The following is a 15,966-nucleotide window of genomic DNA, read 5'->3' as shown; positions in this document are numbered from 1 at the left end:
TTTTACCATCCAGGGGGCAAACTCCAGCTGAGGCTGAGACCAACTACCTGAACAAAGCCAAGTGGCTGGAGATGTATGGGGTCGATATGCACATGGTGAAGGTAAGTGATGCTTTTATGTTCTCTTTGTTGCTTTCACAGACTTCCTGGTGTAGTCTTACACTTCCTAGTAGTCATGTGACTACTCTTCCTCACTGTGTGTGAGTGTTTACTGGGCATGTTATATGCAGCTAGGGTTGCCACTTGTTCTGGAAAAAAATACCGTCCTTCCTATATATTTTTCCCAATTAATAACATTGGGATCAACCATCATTTTTACCGGCCAGGCCGGTAAAATACTGGCCAGGTGGCAACCCTATATGCAGCCCTCATGCTGGTGGGAAGTGATCAAAGCTGCCCATTCTTGTATTGATGGTGCTGCTAGTAACAATGAGCAGAATGCCAGACTGCGCTATTTTACATATTGTGACATGTCTTGTCTAACGCCTGCCCAGTACTTTGTGTGATTGAAACCCAGATGTAACAGAAAGTGACACATCGCTATTTAGTCTATGTAGGAAATGGAATGGTGAAGTGAGGAAGTGCTTCATGACAAATAGTCAGAAATCCATCATGGAGATTACAGGGGCTCCACACCCTTGTCTGATAGAAATGTGAATGTTCCCTCCGTTTCTGTATAACAGGCTCGTGATGACAATGACTATCAGCTTGGCCTCACTCCAACCGGTGTCCTGGTATTTGAAGGGGAAACAAAGATTGGCTTGTTCTTCTGGTAAGTCTCACTGTCCAGTAAAATCTGTATCTGTATCTGTGCCCAGAGCATTCCTTCTCTGTATTCCTTTACTTATGCACATACCTTTACTTATGCACATGGGTGGGAGCTGAAGCTTTATTAAGTTCTATTGTCTTCTGCAGGGCTGTTCTGCTGCTATAGTTTCATGGTATCTCTCTGTACTGGCTATGAGCAGATTTAAGGGGCTGTTCCTGCTGAAATGTGCTTAGTACAGAGGAATACCTATGCTGCCGTGGTTACAATAATAATATAATTCCCCCCTCCCTCCACAGGCCCAAAATCACACGACTGGATTTCAAGAAGAGCAAGCTGACTTTGGTGGTAGTAGAAGATGATGAGCAGGTGGGCTGCGCGTGATATATGAGCTGTAATTGCAGTTTCCTTCCTCCAGTCCCATGTCGGAGGGGTTTCCTGCTCCCAGTTAGTTTTGGTGCTTTCTGTTAATCAGGGATCCACAAGTTGAAGTAGAACTCCCAGAAGACAGTCAAGGGATGCAGGGAGTTTTAGCAGTAAACAAATAGACATTCCTTCCCTATATAAATATGATTGAGGTGCTTTTGGCCTTTTTCAAAAAAAGCAAGTGGTATTTTCTCCAAACAGGGTCCTACTGAGCTGCACCCCAGGATTGAGGGATATTATGCTGTCCGTTGTTTATTATCGCATTACTGCCCTGGGATACATGCAGTTTCAGCAGTCTGGAGAATTTCTTGGTGGACGGCTCCTCCAGGAATGTTTAGAAATTATGTTGGAGCCTTCTGTTGTAGAACGTCTAATGTACCTTTATCCCCAATTTAATTGGAAGGTGAATGATCCAGTATGGATCCACTGGCAGCTGTTCATTACACATGCATACAGGCTAGACCAATTGGAAGACTTTGTAGCAATCCTGCAGCCAAACAATGTGAAATTTCCCATCATCTGTCTCTTGCTTTATATCATTGAGCTGCAAGCAGAGCATACAGCAGCCCATTCACCTTTCACTGAATTATGCCTCGTGCTTTATGGCTTTGTTTAACATCAGTAGATGGCCTTACACAGGCCGATACAAGCTGCCAGCTTATTGGCCCATGCATGGGGCATCCCAACAATCTGTCCTATTGATTGGGCAGGTTTGAAAATCCCATAACACAAGAACTGAATTGGTGCTTTTACAGATCCCTGAAGGCTTGCAGGCTTAGAAACTTGCAATTGGATCAGCCTAATGTGGCCCAGTGTATGTGGTTGGGTTGCCAAATCAGGATTGGACTGTAGGTGGGTATCGGGCAAATGACTGTACTGAGTTTTCCCTTTACCTGCAGGGCAAGGAGCAGGAGCACACATTTGTATTTAAAATGGATCACCCTAAAGCATGCAAGCACCTGTGGAAATGCGCTGTGGAACACCATGCTTTCTTCCGTCTTCGCTCCCCCACCCATAAAACCTCCAGTCGCTCTGGGTTCATACGCCTGGGATCGCGATTCAGATACAGGTAGGAGGAACTGGATGCAATGCTCCCTGTGTCGATTGAAACGACTGCTTAAACGGTGTTTGTTGGGTGAACTGTATCTTCCCCCCCCCCCCAAAAATTATATATTTAGGAATGGCCCTGTGTGGCTAAGTATGAGTGGCCTCATTATCACGGCATGTAGATTTGTATCTGCAGTGGGAGATATTGCTCCTCTTTTGGCTAATGGGTAAAACCTGTTTCTCACAGCCAATCTGAGCACTTTGTAAAGGAAATTTCCCCTGCAGTTTGTGTTTCTGTAGATAGGAGTATATAATCTGAAGCAGTTTTTTCTTTAGTTGCAGAATGTTCTTACACGAGTCAGTGCGCAGACAGTATATTTATCTTGCACGCCATGAACCAGAAGGAATTTCTGTGTCTTCTGCACAAAAATGTGGTTTTTCAGCTTTTCTTGCTGCTGGGAGAGTTTCTATCAGAACATGGGGGTTGTGCTTATTGGACATCTGAGTGTTGGGTTTGCTCAGGGCTGGTAGTGACTATGGGTTTGGGGTTGGACCTGAGGGGTTGAGTCAATTAGACCTATATCTCATCAACGACTTCCCCCTCAGGCCCTGACGCTGAAAAACAAATTGCTGGAAAAAATTATATTTTTTTTATGATAAATCAGAGTTTTTGTACAAATAAATGGTGTGGTGTGCTTGTATTTGTTTTCTTTCTTTAAATAAGCCTTACTAAATCCTCAACTTGACCTGAATTTGCTCAAGACTTAAAATTCCATTGTTGCATTAATCCCTCTGTCATCCCATTCAATACACTGCGGTTTCTCCTTTTAGTGGCAAGACAGAATACCAAACCACGAAGAGCAGTAAACCACGTAGATCGTCCTCTTTTGAGCGCAGACCCAGCAAACGCTACTCCCGCCGGACACTACAGATGAGAGGTATAGTTGTTATAAACCTTGCTACAACCAAGCTGCAGATGCAATTACTTAGTCCAGGGGAGTGCGCTCCTGTCCCATTACACTGCTTATCTGGCTCCTAGTTGTATTGGCATTAAAGCACAAAGTGTCAGTTTAAGCAGAACCACAATTACCCTGTTTAATGTATTTATCTTACCAGACTTCCTGCTTTATTAACAGGTCAAGCCCAGAGGCCAGAATTTACACGGTGAGTATATAAAGCTACAAGGCTGCAGGCCGAGTTATACAGTATCACTCCTATTATAAGGAATATTGTACCTCCTACTGTAAATTATAAGGATATTAGAAGTTACTGAGGGGTTCTGTGACCATATAAAGGCACAAGGCTTCAGGCTGAGTTATAAAGAGAACTCTTGAGTGGTTTAGCAGTACAAGGGGTGTGGTGTGATACTTGGGGGGCATGGCCAGCTAAAAAATTGCACTTTTACATAGAAGGTAGAACTCACTATATGTTTCCACAACCTGCAATAAGAGGCACCATAGAACTGTCAGTGAGCAGTGAGCATATTACCATGTACTACAAACAGTTCTGCTGAGAAATGGTACAGTTGCCCTTTAATAGTGTCTTTTTATTATTTATATTCAGTAACTTTTACTTTTTTAATTGTTTGCAGATTTCAGAGGGATCAGCCTGGCCAGAACAAAGGATCACAGCAGGTAATATGACTCGTGTAACACTAGTGTCACACATTGTATTACAATCTATCCCATTGTACCCATATTGACCCTATGGCCTTGTGGGTAATAGTCCATAAGTATGAAGCCCAGTTTGTCCCTCTGGGATTGTGGGTAGTAGTCTGTGAGGCAGGCATTGCTCCCAATACAATACTAATGCTTAAGGGCATGGTCTGCCTGTACATTGCTGTATGTGCCACAGTAACTTCAAATCGGGGCACTTGTATGAAATCAGGTTGGTGAGAAATAAAACTAAGCAATGTCTCCTTTTACTCAGGCTTGGCCCTCCAACCCCAGTGTCCCGCCCTCGGGATCTGCCCTATTGGAGATACAGAACCTCACCAGAAGCCCCGGAGCAGGACAGGGAGATCGATGGTTTGTTTTTTGCCTCTTCACACAGATGAAGTTACTTATTGGCAGCACCAGTTTTAGGGGATTATGTAATAAAAGTCATTAAGTTTGCCCAGGGGCAGTAACCAATCGGCAAGAAGCATTTACTGGTCACCTGTTTAAATCCAAATATCTTATTGGTTGCTATGGGTTACTGCACCAGGGCAAACTTAGTGCCTTATATTACATATGGGGTTAGTCTCATGCAAAAAGGGCATTGTCACAATCAGTCAGAGCCTTAGTAAATGTCATGTTTATATTGCTAAATAGTATTGTCTTTATACCCTATGTAATGGGTTATATGTAATGGCTGAACAATTGTTCATATTCTGTGAATGCTGCGTTTGCCAGGGCCCTTCTGATTCTGTGCCAGCTTTTTGTCTTTTTGTTCCGATATTTCCATTCTCTACAAATCACAATCTTCTCTTCTGTTATGTCACCCGGTGATTCTGATCCTTGTAGTCCAGTCGTAGTGGTGACTGGGAGCTTGGTGGTGGGTCCTAATTGGCTGATGTTGAGGTTTATCACATGGGCAGTGTGCTGGGTATAAAGCCGCCTGTGCCTTTGGGGAATTGCTCTGCTGTTGCTTTTGGGAGAAATCTTGGGCAACGCTTCGGGCTGTGCCGTATAAATGATCATCTGTCTCGGGTTTTGGGTCCCGATTCCTTGCTTATGTGGTTCTGGAAAGGTGATTGTTCCAGGATCTCTTTGCTGTGATTCCATTCTGGCTCTTGCTGAACTCAATGAACTGTCTTATCCGGAATCCTGGGCAAAACCTTCCATAATTCCGCTTCGGGCTTCTCATCTTCTATGCTGAGCAATCAAACCCTCGGTTCTTCGTTCATTTCTCCCTGACGCTTTTCATGCAATCATGAATCACATTTTTTGCCGGTGACTTTTTGGACCAGGCTGACGCCCCCAACTGGGCACCATTGCTGAGTTTAGTTGACACTCCCTGTATCTTTACTTTTTGTGTCTCTGACTTTGTTCACTGAACATCACTTCCTCCTACCCCCACCCTACACTGCAGGCCGTCAGAGGCATCTGGTGTGACAGAAGATGCCAGAAGTGGACGGAGGCAACAGGCTGCAGCATTAATGGCGGACAGAAGCTACAGCCATTTTGTCCATGAGCAGAACGCTAAGAATGCTGGGAAAGCTATGGAGCTCAGGAGCCTTCCTGCTGGAATCACCTTGACTGAACTTTAACCCTTTTTGGGAACTTTAATATTCATGGAACACTAAAAGACAGTTACGGGGGCTGCAGTGCTGACTGCCTTTATGAAAGTCCCATTGAGGGAATTTGACACAGGAGGAGGTTTCTCATGGTTCAGAAGGAAACAGAGCATGTTTATTGGCACAAAAGAATATTCTAAATAACCTTATTCTGAGTCTCTTTCAAGGGACTTGATGAAAGTTCTCATATTTTTTATGAATGTGTCCCATGAAAAATGTTCTGGCTTTTCAGTTGGGCCACAAATGAGTATATAATTGTCACATGGGTAACGTTAGAGTACTGCGATATTACGTGAATCTGGAACCTTGGCCTTGCCTTTAACTTATTTTCTCTAACTAAACTAAACAGCCAGACGGTCAAATAGAACATTCTTTCTCTGTATATTTGTATTTATATATTTGGGGGAGGTGCCATATTGTTTCCTTTAGACAGTACAGTATGAGGGTATAGCTTATTGTGTGCCCAGCACATTCCTTCTCTGTATATTTGTATTTATACATACAGGATGGAGCTGCAGTATTGTTTTCCTTATACAGTAAGTACAGTATTTGTTAAAGTCCCAGTACCGGAATCTACTAACAGAACTAAAAATACAATATTAGGACAAATTTTACATCTTGATCGAGGTTAGTAATTAATAAAAATGGCACAAAACGTATAGAGCAAATCATCTGTCTTTCTATACTTACCCGAGCTAATTCTGTCATAAACCATATATGATTTAAATGTGTCACAGGCACAGCTACAGACTCCAGATTAGTCTTATCTTACTTTACACACTATTCCACACACCTGATGGTCAGAGAATATTCATGTAATTTCTATTAGATACATCTGTTGCTCGCCTGGTCCCTGCTAAATGGCCTTTCACTCAATAAATATAGTTCTGTGCACCACCATAAAACTGCCTTGGCACTAGAGGATATGGCTAAGGCCACACCGTACTAAATTCGTACCTGGAACTACTACATTGGCCCGTGTGCACTCACAAGGAGAGTATCTTGTGTATCTGTCAGGTTAATAATGTCCAATTTCCACTGGGATGTTGTTCGTATCTAGTGTCCAAAGCTCATAATTTACCACAATAAATAGAAGTCTTGGAAATGGGGTTGTCTGACAGAAACAACATAATGTACTTCAGGGGATGAGAAACTCTGTGGAAGGGAATGTCCAGTTATTCAATTTAAGTGATCGTCTGGGTCTTGAGTCTGTGTAACAAGACCCCAGGGAAATTCAGTAGGAAATACGGGTCTGCAAACTGCACTATGACAGAATGCTCTGTTATACAGATAGCTAGAATCTCAGCCATAAAGCAGGACAGGACTGCTGCTTACAATGGGTATCCGATAGGATCTGTCATGGAATGGATTGGTATGAAGATAGCCATAGGCCTCTGTATTTCGGGGCAAGGGGGCTAATTTCTCCCATCCAGCCGAAGCTTACACCCTGACTCAGGGCAAAAACAAGTGATCCAGGTTTGCAAGTTCTTGTTACAATGTATCTTTTTGGAGCCTCCAACTCGTCACATGATGCTGTGTGGCTGGTTCTGCTTCAGTGTTCAGGGGTAGGGGGTGTGGGTGTAAGTTTGGGCTCCTCTGCATTTATTCTGTTAGGAGAAGGGATGAGTTATTTTTTCTATATCCCTCCCCGTAAGGTTTCTTATGTTTGGATTATGAACCTGGCTGGTATTTGCCCAGCCGATAAATCGCCAGTATTACAAGTTTACCAGCACTACCATGTAGTTGACAGTAAATCTGTAATGCCCTATAAATTTCTCATTGTCTAACCCCATTTCCTCACCCCCTTTCCTGCCCCATCCACCTTTTCTCGCCCAACCCACTAAATTCACCCCGCCTATACATCATAGCCCTGCCCATGCACAACATCATGAGGCTGGTATCCCAGTGCATAGATAACCCCCCTGCATAATGGTCTCCTGCTTACAAAACAGTCACAACAAAGGGGAAAGGGAGGGTGTTTAATGGTAATATTAAGCATAATCTCTGTTCCTACACCCACAGTTTTGTTGGATTAGCCAACAGCAAGGACTTGCTTGAGAGCAACCTGGATGATGTCATGACTGTGTCTCAGGGCCCTGCCCCTCTGCCTGATGCCATCACCATGACGTTCACCAATCCAGACGAGACTGTGTTGGAACTGGGCAATCTGGCTTCAGGTACGAGAAATAGAATCCCCATTGTCCCTTGTGTTTGACCTATGGAACATACACTAGAGCTTTGCCATTTCCATTTTTCCCTACTGGCTCCATCTTGCTCTACTGACTCCATCTTGACCATCTTCTTGTCTGCACTACGTGTGGAGTCTGAGGCCTGTGGCCTTTGTTAACAGCCTCTGTTGCTTTGGCAGGTACAGAGGATGTGACTGTGAAACGGAATAACCTAGAAGCTGACGCTGTGACCACACACCCAATCTGGGCCAACATGAATATCAATGTGAATAACCAGGTAATGTCCCACCAGTTTCTCCTGCCTCCTAGAAACAATACAGAGGGGGACACAAATAAGCCAATTTCCCCACCCCATGCCTGACCATGGGAAAGAAAGCAGCACAGGAACAGAAAATATAGAATATCAGAACTCTGTATCGGAGACCCACCACTGCCTGACCATTGGAAAGAGAGCAGCAAGGAGAGGGGAAGGATAGCGGTTTGGAACACTGCACCTGGTTATGTACTGGGTTGAGATGGATTGACTTCCCCAGTGGTTGGTTCTTTTCTGACCACAGCAAATAGAGCAGCACAGGATCAGGAAGTCAAGGGGTTGACTCTAGCCTGGACTTATTTCCATGGTTCCTGACCATTATGGCTAAATATCCTTAATCATAATGAATTTCCTTTTATAGGAGGAGACTGTGAAGCTGCCGGAAAAGTTGCTGAATAACTCGGTAGAAAGTGCAGGGCCTCCCCCTGTTTGGCTCACAACAGACATAAAGAGCAATATCTTAAAGGCACAGGTGGAGGCTGGACATAAGGTAAAGTAAAGTGGCTAAACTACATCTCCCAGCATTCACAGCCAGAACTGGAGACTGTTAGCTGTCATTATGTTACCGTGTTGTATTTTATTGCAGCTCACAAGGGAAGACCTGGAACTGGACGACAAGAATAAAACACCCGAAGAATCATCTGCCAGGTAAAGTTTTGTCCTTTTAGAAAGATAATCTACTACTCCAATAAAGGTCAGTGATACCAATGGGGGAAATGTGTGGGGGATGTGCAAAGGCTGAACAGATACCTGTTCATTAAATGGTAAAATTGTTTAAGAACACAGATTTGCATTAATGATGTGAGCTACTAACTCTATGTGCTGCTTGTGCTCTCAGCCATAACGCATAAAAAAGAATAGGACTAAATCATGTCTCTCTCCATCTGAGGGAAATCTGCAGAGCGCTGAAGAGTAGTATGATCACATGATGTGGTGTTGGGGAAGCAGGTTCATGTACAAAGTTCTGTAGACTATATTCCCAGGCAATTTATTGCAGGTTGATAGAGTTATGGCCACTAGGGGGATCTCTTATTTCATCAGATTGTTATACATGACTTTCTCTGTCCAACTGATTCAGTAAAAGAGTTTTACTGGCGCAAGATTTACCCTTTGATTTGGCCATTAGGCGGCATGTAACCAAAGCACTGGCTCGTGCAAACCACAAGGATAGGGATAATTCTCTGTAATTTACCTTTTCTCTGCAGGAGCATCACTGTGAAAGTTAATAACAACCTTTCAACTCCATTGAGCTGGGAAATGCCTCTCTTCAGGGACTCCCAGGACCCTAAAGCCAATTTCTTCATCAAGTAAGTGACCAGTGGGGTTTTAAAGGGCTTGTAACCGCTCCCCACCCTCGGGTCACTAAGCTTCAATTATAATTATTGTCTGTGGGAAAGGATTAGCACATTATTATTGTGCACCGTGGTGAGGAATAACAATTCCCAAAGCAAGGTAGAGAGCACTTTATATTAGAATGGTGTGTGTGCATGGTTACTGGATTCATTATGAGAACATTGGGATGGGATGGGTGAAACAAACATCGTTTCATTAGATGCCATTCAATAGGGCCCTGGAACCCCTTTTCTCTGCTTAATAAAACAAATTGCAAGCTGAAGCGTTAATCGTTGGGACATTTATTGTAGAAATGTTCTGAGTGCTGAGAGAGAATCATCCAGAAGTGAATTCCCAGAGATTCCCCCATTCATTACCCCCCCAGAGGAGGTGGTCGACATTAAGGTACAGTTTCTCATTTTCTGTGCAGTGTATTAGTTTCATCTTCCATTCGCTTTCTTTAGAGAATATATAACCCCTTGATGTGAATGTAAGGTTCTATTAATTGATATTCTGAGCAGTTTTCAGTGGTCACTTAAAAGCTTTTATAATAAGGCTTCTTTAACAAAACTGAAACAACAGCGCTACCTGCTGGTCAGTTCTGCCAACCCACAGTCAAGAGTAAAATTCAGAATAGATAAAATGGCAGATTAACATCAGATCATCTTCTGAATATGTTTCCTGACTGTCAGGCCCGGTCCGGACAGCAGGTGGCAATACTGTTTTAATGCCCCTTACGTACAAGTAACACATTCTTCTCTAAATTGTCTCTAGTTCACATTTACAAAACAAACCCCTGAGGATTCCCCCTGGGGTGTGCGTGTGTAATTACACTTAACAAAAATATTGCAACAAAGCAGAATGTGAATGAGGAGTTTATTTTTTCTTTGTTTTCATTTATTTTTCCATTATTGTGCAACGTGCTGCAGAGTCCCACCGAGGACCTGGACAACCTCATTGCATCCCTGACCGAAAATCTTATTGACCTCACTGATGTCCCCCCGAAGGTACCAGAATTTCCCATTGAACAGGAATTAGTAAAATTTCATATCAAGCAGCAGTACAACTCCCAGCATGTTAGGTGGTGTAGGGTGTTTTGTGATTGGCTGTTGGGGGCCACAGTAGTTGCTTATCCCTGGCCCCTTAACTATAACTGACAACATCACCTGTGAAATTGAACTAATGCCTGGTTCCTTTACCCCAAACAGGTCCCCTCTTACACGACAGTCACCCCCCGGTGGTTAGTACCAGTAAGTATCCCAGAATGCATCATGGGGAAACCTAAGAATAGAAGACGATCGCTTATTGGTGTTATAAACTCATTCCGTGTAATAAATCCTTTTATTGTAGTGGCAAAGAATTTACAATTTGCAGGGACTATTGAACCTTTGCTCAAGGACATTTTTTTCGGACTTCAAAATCCCCAAATTAGCAACGTTCCCAGGGGCTGATGGGATTTATATATAGATATCCATTGTTACATTTGCTTTTAACAGTTACCCATATACCTGGCATTTAATCCTTCTTAATCTTGGGCTGCTCTCTTTCCATTGTTCACGCAGGGGGTAGGGAGAGGAATTGAAATTGAATAAATATTACAAAATAATGTTTCGCAGCCCTGTGGCAGCTTCACCTTCTGCCTTCCTTTTACCAATAGAGGATGCTGGGAGTCTTTATTCAGCCACTGGTTTAATGCGATATACAATCCGTGTGTTCTTTTAGTGTTGTAACTACAGACCCTAATCTGGTGCCTGTATGTGCTCCCTTAGCAGAGCTCCGCTGTGTCCAATGGACTTCTGGGTGGTGAGATGACAACAAGCAATGACCCAGAGAGGCTTCCTGCTCTCACCGACTCACTGGACTTAACAGCGACTCCAACAGGCAGTGTGAGGTAAGGAGCTGTTCCACTACAAACAATTTACTTTAGGGCCCTGCACTGTTTGTTGTGTGGGACTTTTTTAAAGAAAAATAAACCCTATCAATATAACTGATTTATAGTTAACTGATGTTTTCCTTCGAGCATTAGGGCACTGTATTTATATTAAGGTGGCCATACACGCTACAATTACTATCGTTCCTATGACCATTGGTCCTATGAAAGATCTTTTGTCCGCTGCTAACGTCAAGAGCTGAGTCATCAGATATGCAGGTAAAAACAAAAAGAATTCTTTAGCTCTGTCTGACGATTCAGCATTAACGTTACAATGTTCGGGTGCCTTCAAAGGTTTCTCAGTTCTGCCCAATTGAGACGACGACTGATCTCTTTCATCCGATAAATACCGGTGTATGGCCACCTTTACAGGTATGGGGTCTTATACACACTCCCATCATTCTACCAGCTGATGTTTATTTCTAGATGACAAAAGTCTTCATTATTAATGTTTATTATTGACTCTGTTTTTACCTACTTTAAAGGTTTCCTTTAGCATATCAGGGCTGTAAACTCCGCTCTTACAAACTGCCCGGGCTCCCATTTATGCGAGTCTGACATCACAAGGGGCGTGGGTACTATGACGTTCTCTCAAATTACTCCATTGCAGAAAAATAAGTACTATCCCCTTCCCCAACTGCCCAAGGAGTGTAATTATTATTATTTATATAGCCCCATCATTTCACACCGTGCCTTACAAATACAAGACTAAATAGTTAACATATACAGACAAATATGTCTCTTAAAATAAATCACAGTTACAATTGGATATCAGGAGACAGTAAGGGGTGGGCTCTGCTTGTGAGAGGTTACATTCTAAAATCAATGAATGCAGCCTAACACAGTGATGTCACAGAGCTATGGGTGTATTCTTATGTGTCGGCCCTTACACCTACCAATAGACATCAAGTGTTTGCTCCAGCCTGTCACCACTTAGGATATCTGCCATAGACTTAAGGTGGCCATAGAGACGTCGCCAAACAAGCGGGTCTCTTCCCGATATACCCACATTGAGATGGGAGATATCGGGCTTATCAGATCGTGGGGCCCAACTAACGGATCATAATGCATCCGATACGGGAGGTTGGATTGTGCGACCGAATCAACGCACAGATGCAGCCGCGATCCGACGGGATTTTTTAACCTGCCTAATCAAGATCTGGATGACTTTTGGCCATATATCGATCGAAGAAGATGGTCCCCCACACGGGCCAATAAGCTGCCAACTCGATCTGTCAGCAGCTTTTATTGGCCTGTGTATGGCGGCCTTTACATGGATTTTAGACAGAACATACTCAAACAGCAGGCAGCTTGATGTAGTGACCGGGTGGTGGTAATAGGGGTCGCACGTCCATAAGTGATTTCAAGCGTACTTGTAAGGTGTGTTGTCATTTAAAGCATCTTTCAAAGAAATTTCTGGCCTAAAAAGACTCTGCCCCACTCTGAGTTTCTCAGTGATGGTTCCTTATATATATATATTTTCCTCTGTCCTGGCCCCTCTGATATATTATATTGGTGGTATCACTGGAAGTGCATTTCTGTAATAAGAATTTCTCTTTTCCAGCACCGGGGATCCTGGGGGGCTTCCAAAGCCGAAATGCCTGCTGACCACGGAGCTGTGAGTCCCACAACAAGACCTTGGCACACACTGGAAATCCAATAAACCCTAGAAAGAGACCTCTGGACCCATAGTCTGCTGCAATGGCTGATCCTGCTTGAAAGGAGGCCAAGAGGTTTCATGTGCAATGGGCAAGAGGATCAAGGCACAGTTGTACTTTTTTTACACTGGAGTATTTTTATTACCAGAACCCTTCGCACATTTCCAAAGATCTTGTCACATTCCACTGAAGAGTCTCAACTGCCTTATAACCTTAACGAGTTACTGGCCAGGAATATATTGGGCGTCACTTTATGTAATGTTTAACGTCTGCAGGCGGGGTGAGGATTCCACTCTATGGAACATTCCAGCAAATAGATGGGTAAATCCTTTACCTCTCCCAACATGGCAATATGTCTTTAATTCAGTGTCAGTTCTGCCCCTTTATGTTTATCAGAAATATTGCAGGTTGGGATCAGGGCAAAGCCAACTTTTGATGAATTAGGACTGTCCAAGGAATTCCCCTTCAGCCCCCCGGATTGGCCTTTTACTAAAGCCATTGGCTTTTAGTAAGTCCTGGGAAATGTTGGGCAACACTGATATAAAGTGGTACTGTCCTCTTCATCATGCCCAACTATTCCCAATTCTCACCATGCTGCCCTACTGCCTCCATCTTGCCCAACTATCTCCATGTTGATGTTTGGTTAATAATTGTTATTGTGCACAGAGAGCCTTATTTATGTGACTATTTGTACTGTGAGCAGATGCCCTCATACTGTTTCCTCTGTGGTAGTGCACACCGTGCCATTACTGTGAAATAATACTTACTTGGTGCCACAGAGCAGAAGCTTTTGAACAAAATGGGGTTGATTTACCAACATAAGTGCAAAACTATACCAGTGCTGTTACCAAAGTAACCCATCAGCTGTTTGCTTTCATTTTTTTAACGTGTAGCTGAATAATCTTAACAAATTGCCCCTTGTTTTTGGGTATAGGTAACTGCACTGGCACAGTCTTCTGCCCTTATTGCTAAATCAGTCCCAGATATGGGAATAAGCTGATATGACTGTGTTACACCAGAAACTCTGCAAGTCCTGTATAAGTGGTGGCTGTGCTGTAAGACACCGGGTCCCTCCGTATATTCTCTATAAAAGAGCACAGCAGTGACACATAGTAGGGATTTTCTTTTACGACCGACCACATTACTGTTTGGTGACTGAATTAAGCAGCTGCTCTGCTAGGGACTGCGCCTTCTCTTACCCTGTGTGTAACATTTTTGCAAAAGTGATTAGGGCATTAATTAATTGGGGCTATTCAGTTTACCTTTATATGGGTGAAATGGGATAAGTGTAGGTGGATCTATTAAAGGCAGCAGCGCTCACTTGGGTGAAATATTTGATTTTCGTGATGCTCATTAAAGGGACGGTTCTGACAGTTTTTTTGCTGCATTCACAAACATCAGTATATCATTGGCGGCTTTATCACTTGCAGTACCACTTCCTGCCAGTTTTGGTGGAAGATAGAATAGCACCAAAAACATATCATTTGCATATAGGGGCAGCAGATCTATCTATCACTAATAGATTGAGCGAGGGGCTCAAATGAGACCCAGGAAAGTACAAATATTGGGGTTTTGTTGAGCTTGAATGACTTCCCCCTAAGTCCCCTCTATAAACTGCAGTATTTGTATGTGAAGGGGGAATGTTCTGCTTCTGAATTGGCGGTTGCCAGTTAGGGGTGCTGCAGCTTTAATAAGAAGCTCAAGAAATTCCCATTGGCCAAGCAATTAATCACCTGTTTCCCAGAGGGCATGTCAGCTTTTATATACAGCTTCTTAGCAACTCTGTGGCCCCTCCTGGTAACAGGATCTGTTCCTTCTCACCCATACGAGCTTCGATCTTGTGTCTGGGGACTGAGATGCCTCTTCCATAAACCCCAAGCCACTAATTAGGATACAGGGGTCATTAACAAGATTCCTATTAAACCCCTATGTACAAATCAGAATGATACAATTTACCCCTGTAGTAAAAAGTCGGAGTCATTTTTAAATAGAAAAGACATATAAATAGAATTAATTCCCTTTTAGCCCTAAATTTAAAGTAAACTTGTCGACCCTTTTTTTGAGCTGGGAATCTGGTTTGGAACGGAGCCAATGTCTTTGTTCCCTTCTGGTTATGGATACGGTGGGAACCCGGCTCTATACAAACAGCTGAAACCTGTGCAACCAGTGTGGGGCATGTCTGTGCTGTATTTAAAGGAGAAGGAAAGCTACGGAGGCATTTTATTGCCAATGGATTAGCTGCAATAGTGCAAGCTAGAATGCTATATTTATTCTGTAGAATGTTTTACCATACCCGAGTAAAAAGCTCTAGAAACTCTTGTTTGTTTAGGATAGGAGCTGCAGTATTAATGTGGTGTGACATCACTTCCTCCCTGAGTCTCTCCCTGCTCTGGGCTCAGATTACAGCAGAGAAGGGGGGGGGAGCAAACTGAGCATGCTCTTGCCCAGGGCAATGAGGTTTAAGCTGAAGGCAGGAAGTCTGATACAGAAGTCCATGTGTACACAATAGAAGGAAAGAAATGCAGTGTTTCTTTTGACAGGGGACTCAGAGCAGCATTACTTTGAGGGTTTACTGGTATATTTAGGGCTCTTACACACGGCCGTTCCGACCTGCGCTCCCCTGCGTTCCGTTTTTTGGCGTTCAGCCGCAGGGGAGCGCAGGAATAGACGCAAGTCATTATTTGAAATGGGGCTGTACTCACTCAGGCGCGTGTAGGCGCCGAACGCAGGTTCAGACGCAACATGCTGCATTTTTCCTGCGTTCGGCGCCTACACGCGCCTGAGTGAGTACAGCCCCATTTCAAATAATGACTTGCGTCTATTCCTGCGCTCCCCTGCGGCTGAACGCCAAAAAACGGAACGCAGGGGAGCGCAGGTCGGAACGGCCGTGTGTAAGAGCCCTTAGGTGGACCTTTCTGATAAGGCTTACTTAGTTTTAACCTTTCCTTCTCCTTTAAAGGGATGAGCTGGCAGAAAAGTCTGTTCCTAACCTAGTTAACCACTACATATCCCATGAGATGCTCTAGCCA

General features: G+C 43.5%; 1 protein-coding gene across 7 annotated transcripts in view; it reads left to right on the top strand.

Moving 5' to 3' along the window:
* Positions 1 to 14,551, top strand: part of epb41l5.L (erythrocyte membrane protein band 4.1 like 5 L homeolog) — a 36,800-nt gene extending 22,249 nt beyond the window's left edge. For 3 of the 7 annotated variants that reach the window (XM_041575501.1, XM_018234066.2, XM_018234067.2), the window contains 18 exons: positions 14 to 101; positions 683 to 771; positions 1,065 to 1,134; positions 2,091 to 2,260; positions 3,070 to 3,176; positions 3,375 to 3,402; positions 3,830 to 3,872; positions 4,168 to 4,265; positions 7,538 to 7,692; positions 7,884 to 7,981; positions 8,379 to 8,507; positions 8,604 to 8,665; positions 9,223 to 9,324; positions 9,661 to 9,754; positions 10,279 to 10,356; positions 10,558 to 10,599; positions 11,119 to 11,240; positions 12,844 to 14,551. In XM_041575501.1, the coding sequence (XP_041431435.1) occupies positions 14 to 101; positions 683 to 771; positions 1,065 to 1,134; positions 2,091 to 2,260; positions 3,070 to 3,176; positions 3,375 to 3,402; positions 3,830 to 3,872; positions 4,168 to 4,265; positions 7,538 to 7,692; positions 7,884 to 7,981; positions 8,379 to 8,507; positions 8,604 to 8,665; positions 9,223 to 9,324; positions 9,661 to 9,754; positions 10,279 to 10,356; positions 10,558 to 10,599; positions 11,119 to 11,240; positions 12,844 to 12,901 (1,633 nt within the window). In that variant the 3' untranslated portion in view covers positions 12,902 to 14,551. 7 annotated transcript variants of the gene reach the window in all.
* The last annotated feature ends 1,415 nt before the right edge of the window (positions 14,552 to 15,966 follow it).

This window comes from Xenopus laevis, chromosome 9_10L, assembly GCF_017654675.1.
Source record: "Xenopus laevis strain J_2021 chromosome 9_10L, Xenopus_laevis_v10.1, whole genome shotgun sequence".
NCBI lineage: Eukaryota > Metazoa > Chordata > Amphibia > Anura > Pipidae > Xenopus > Xenopus laevis.
The sequence above is the reverse complement of the archived record's forward strand: the minus strand, read 5'-3'. Positions and strand labels throughout refer to the sequence as shown.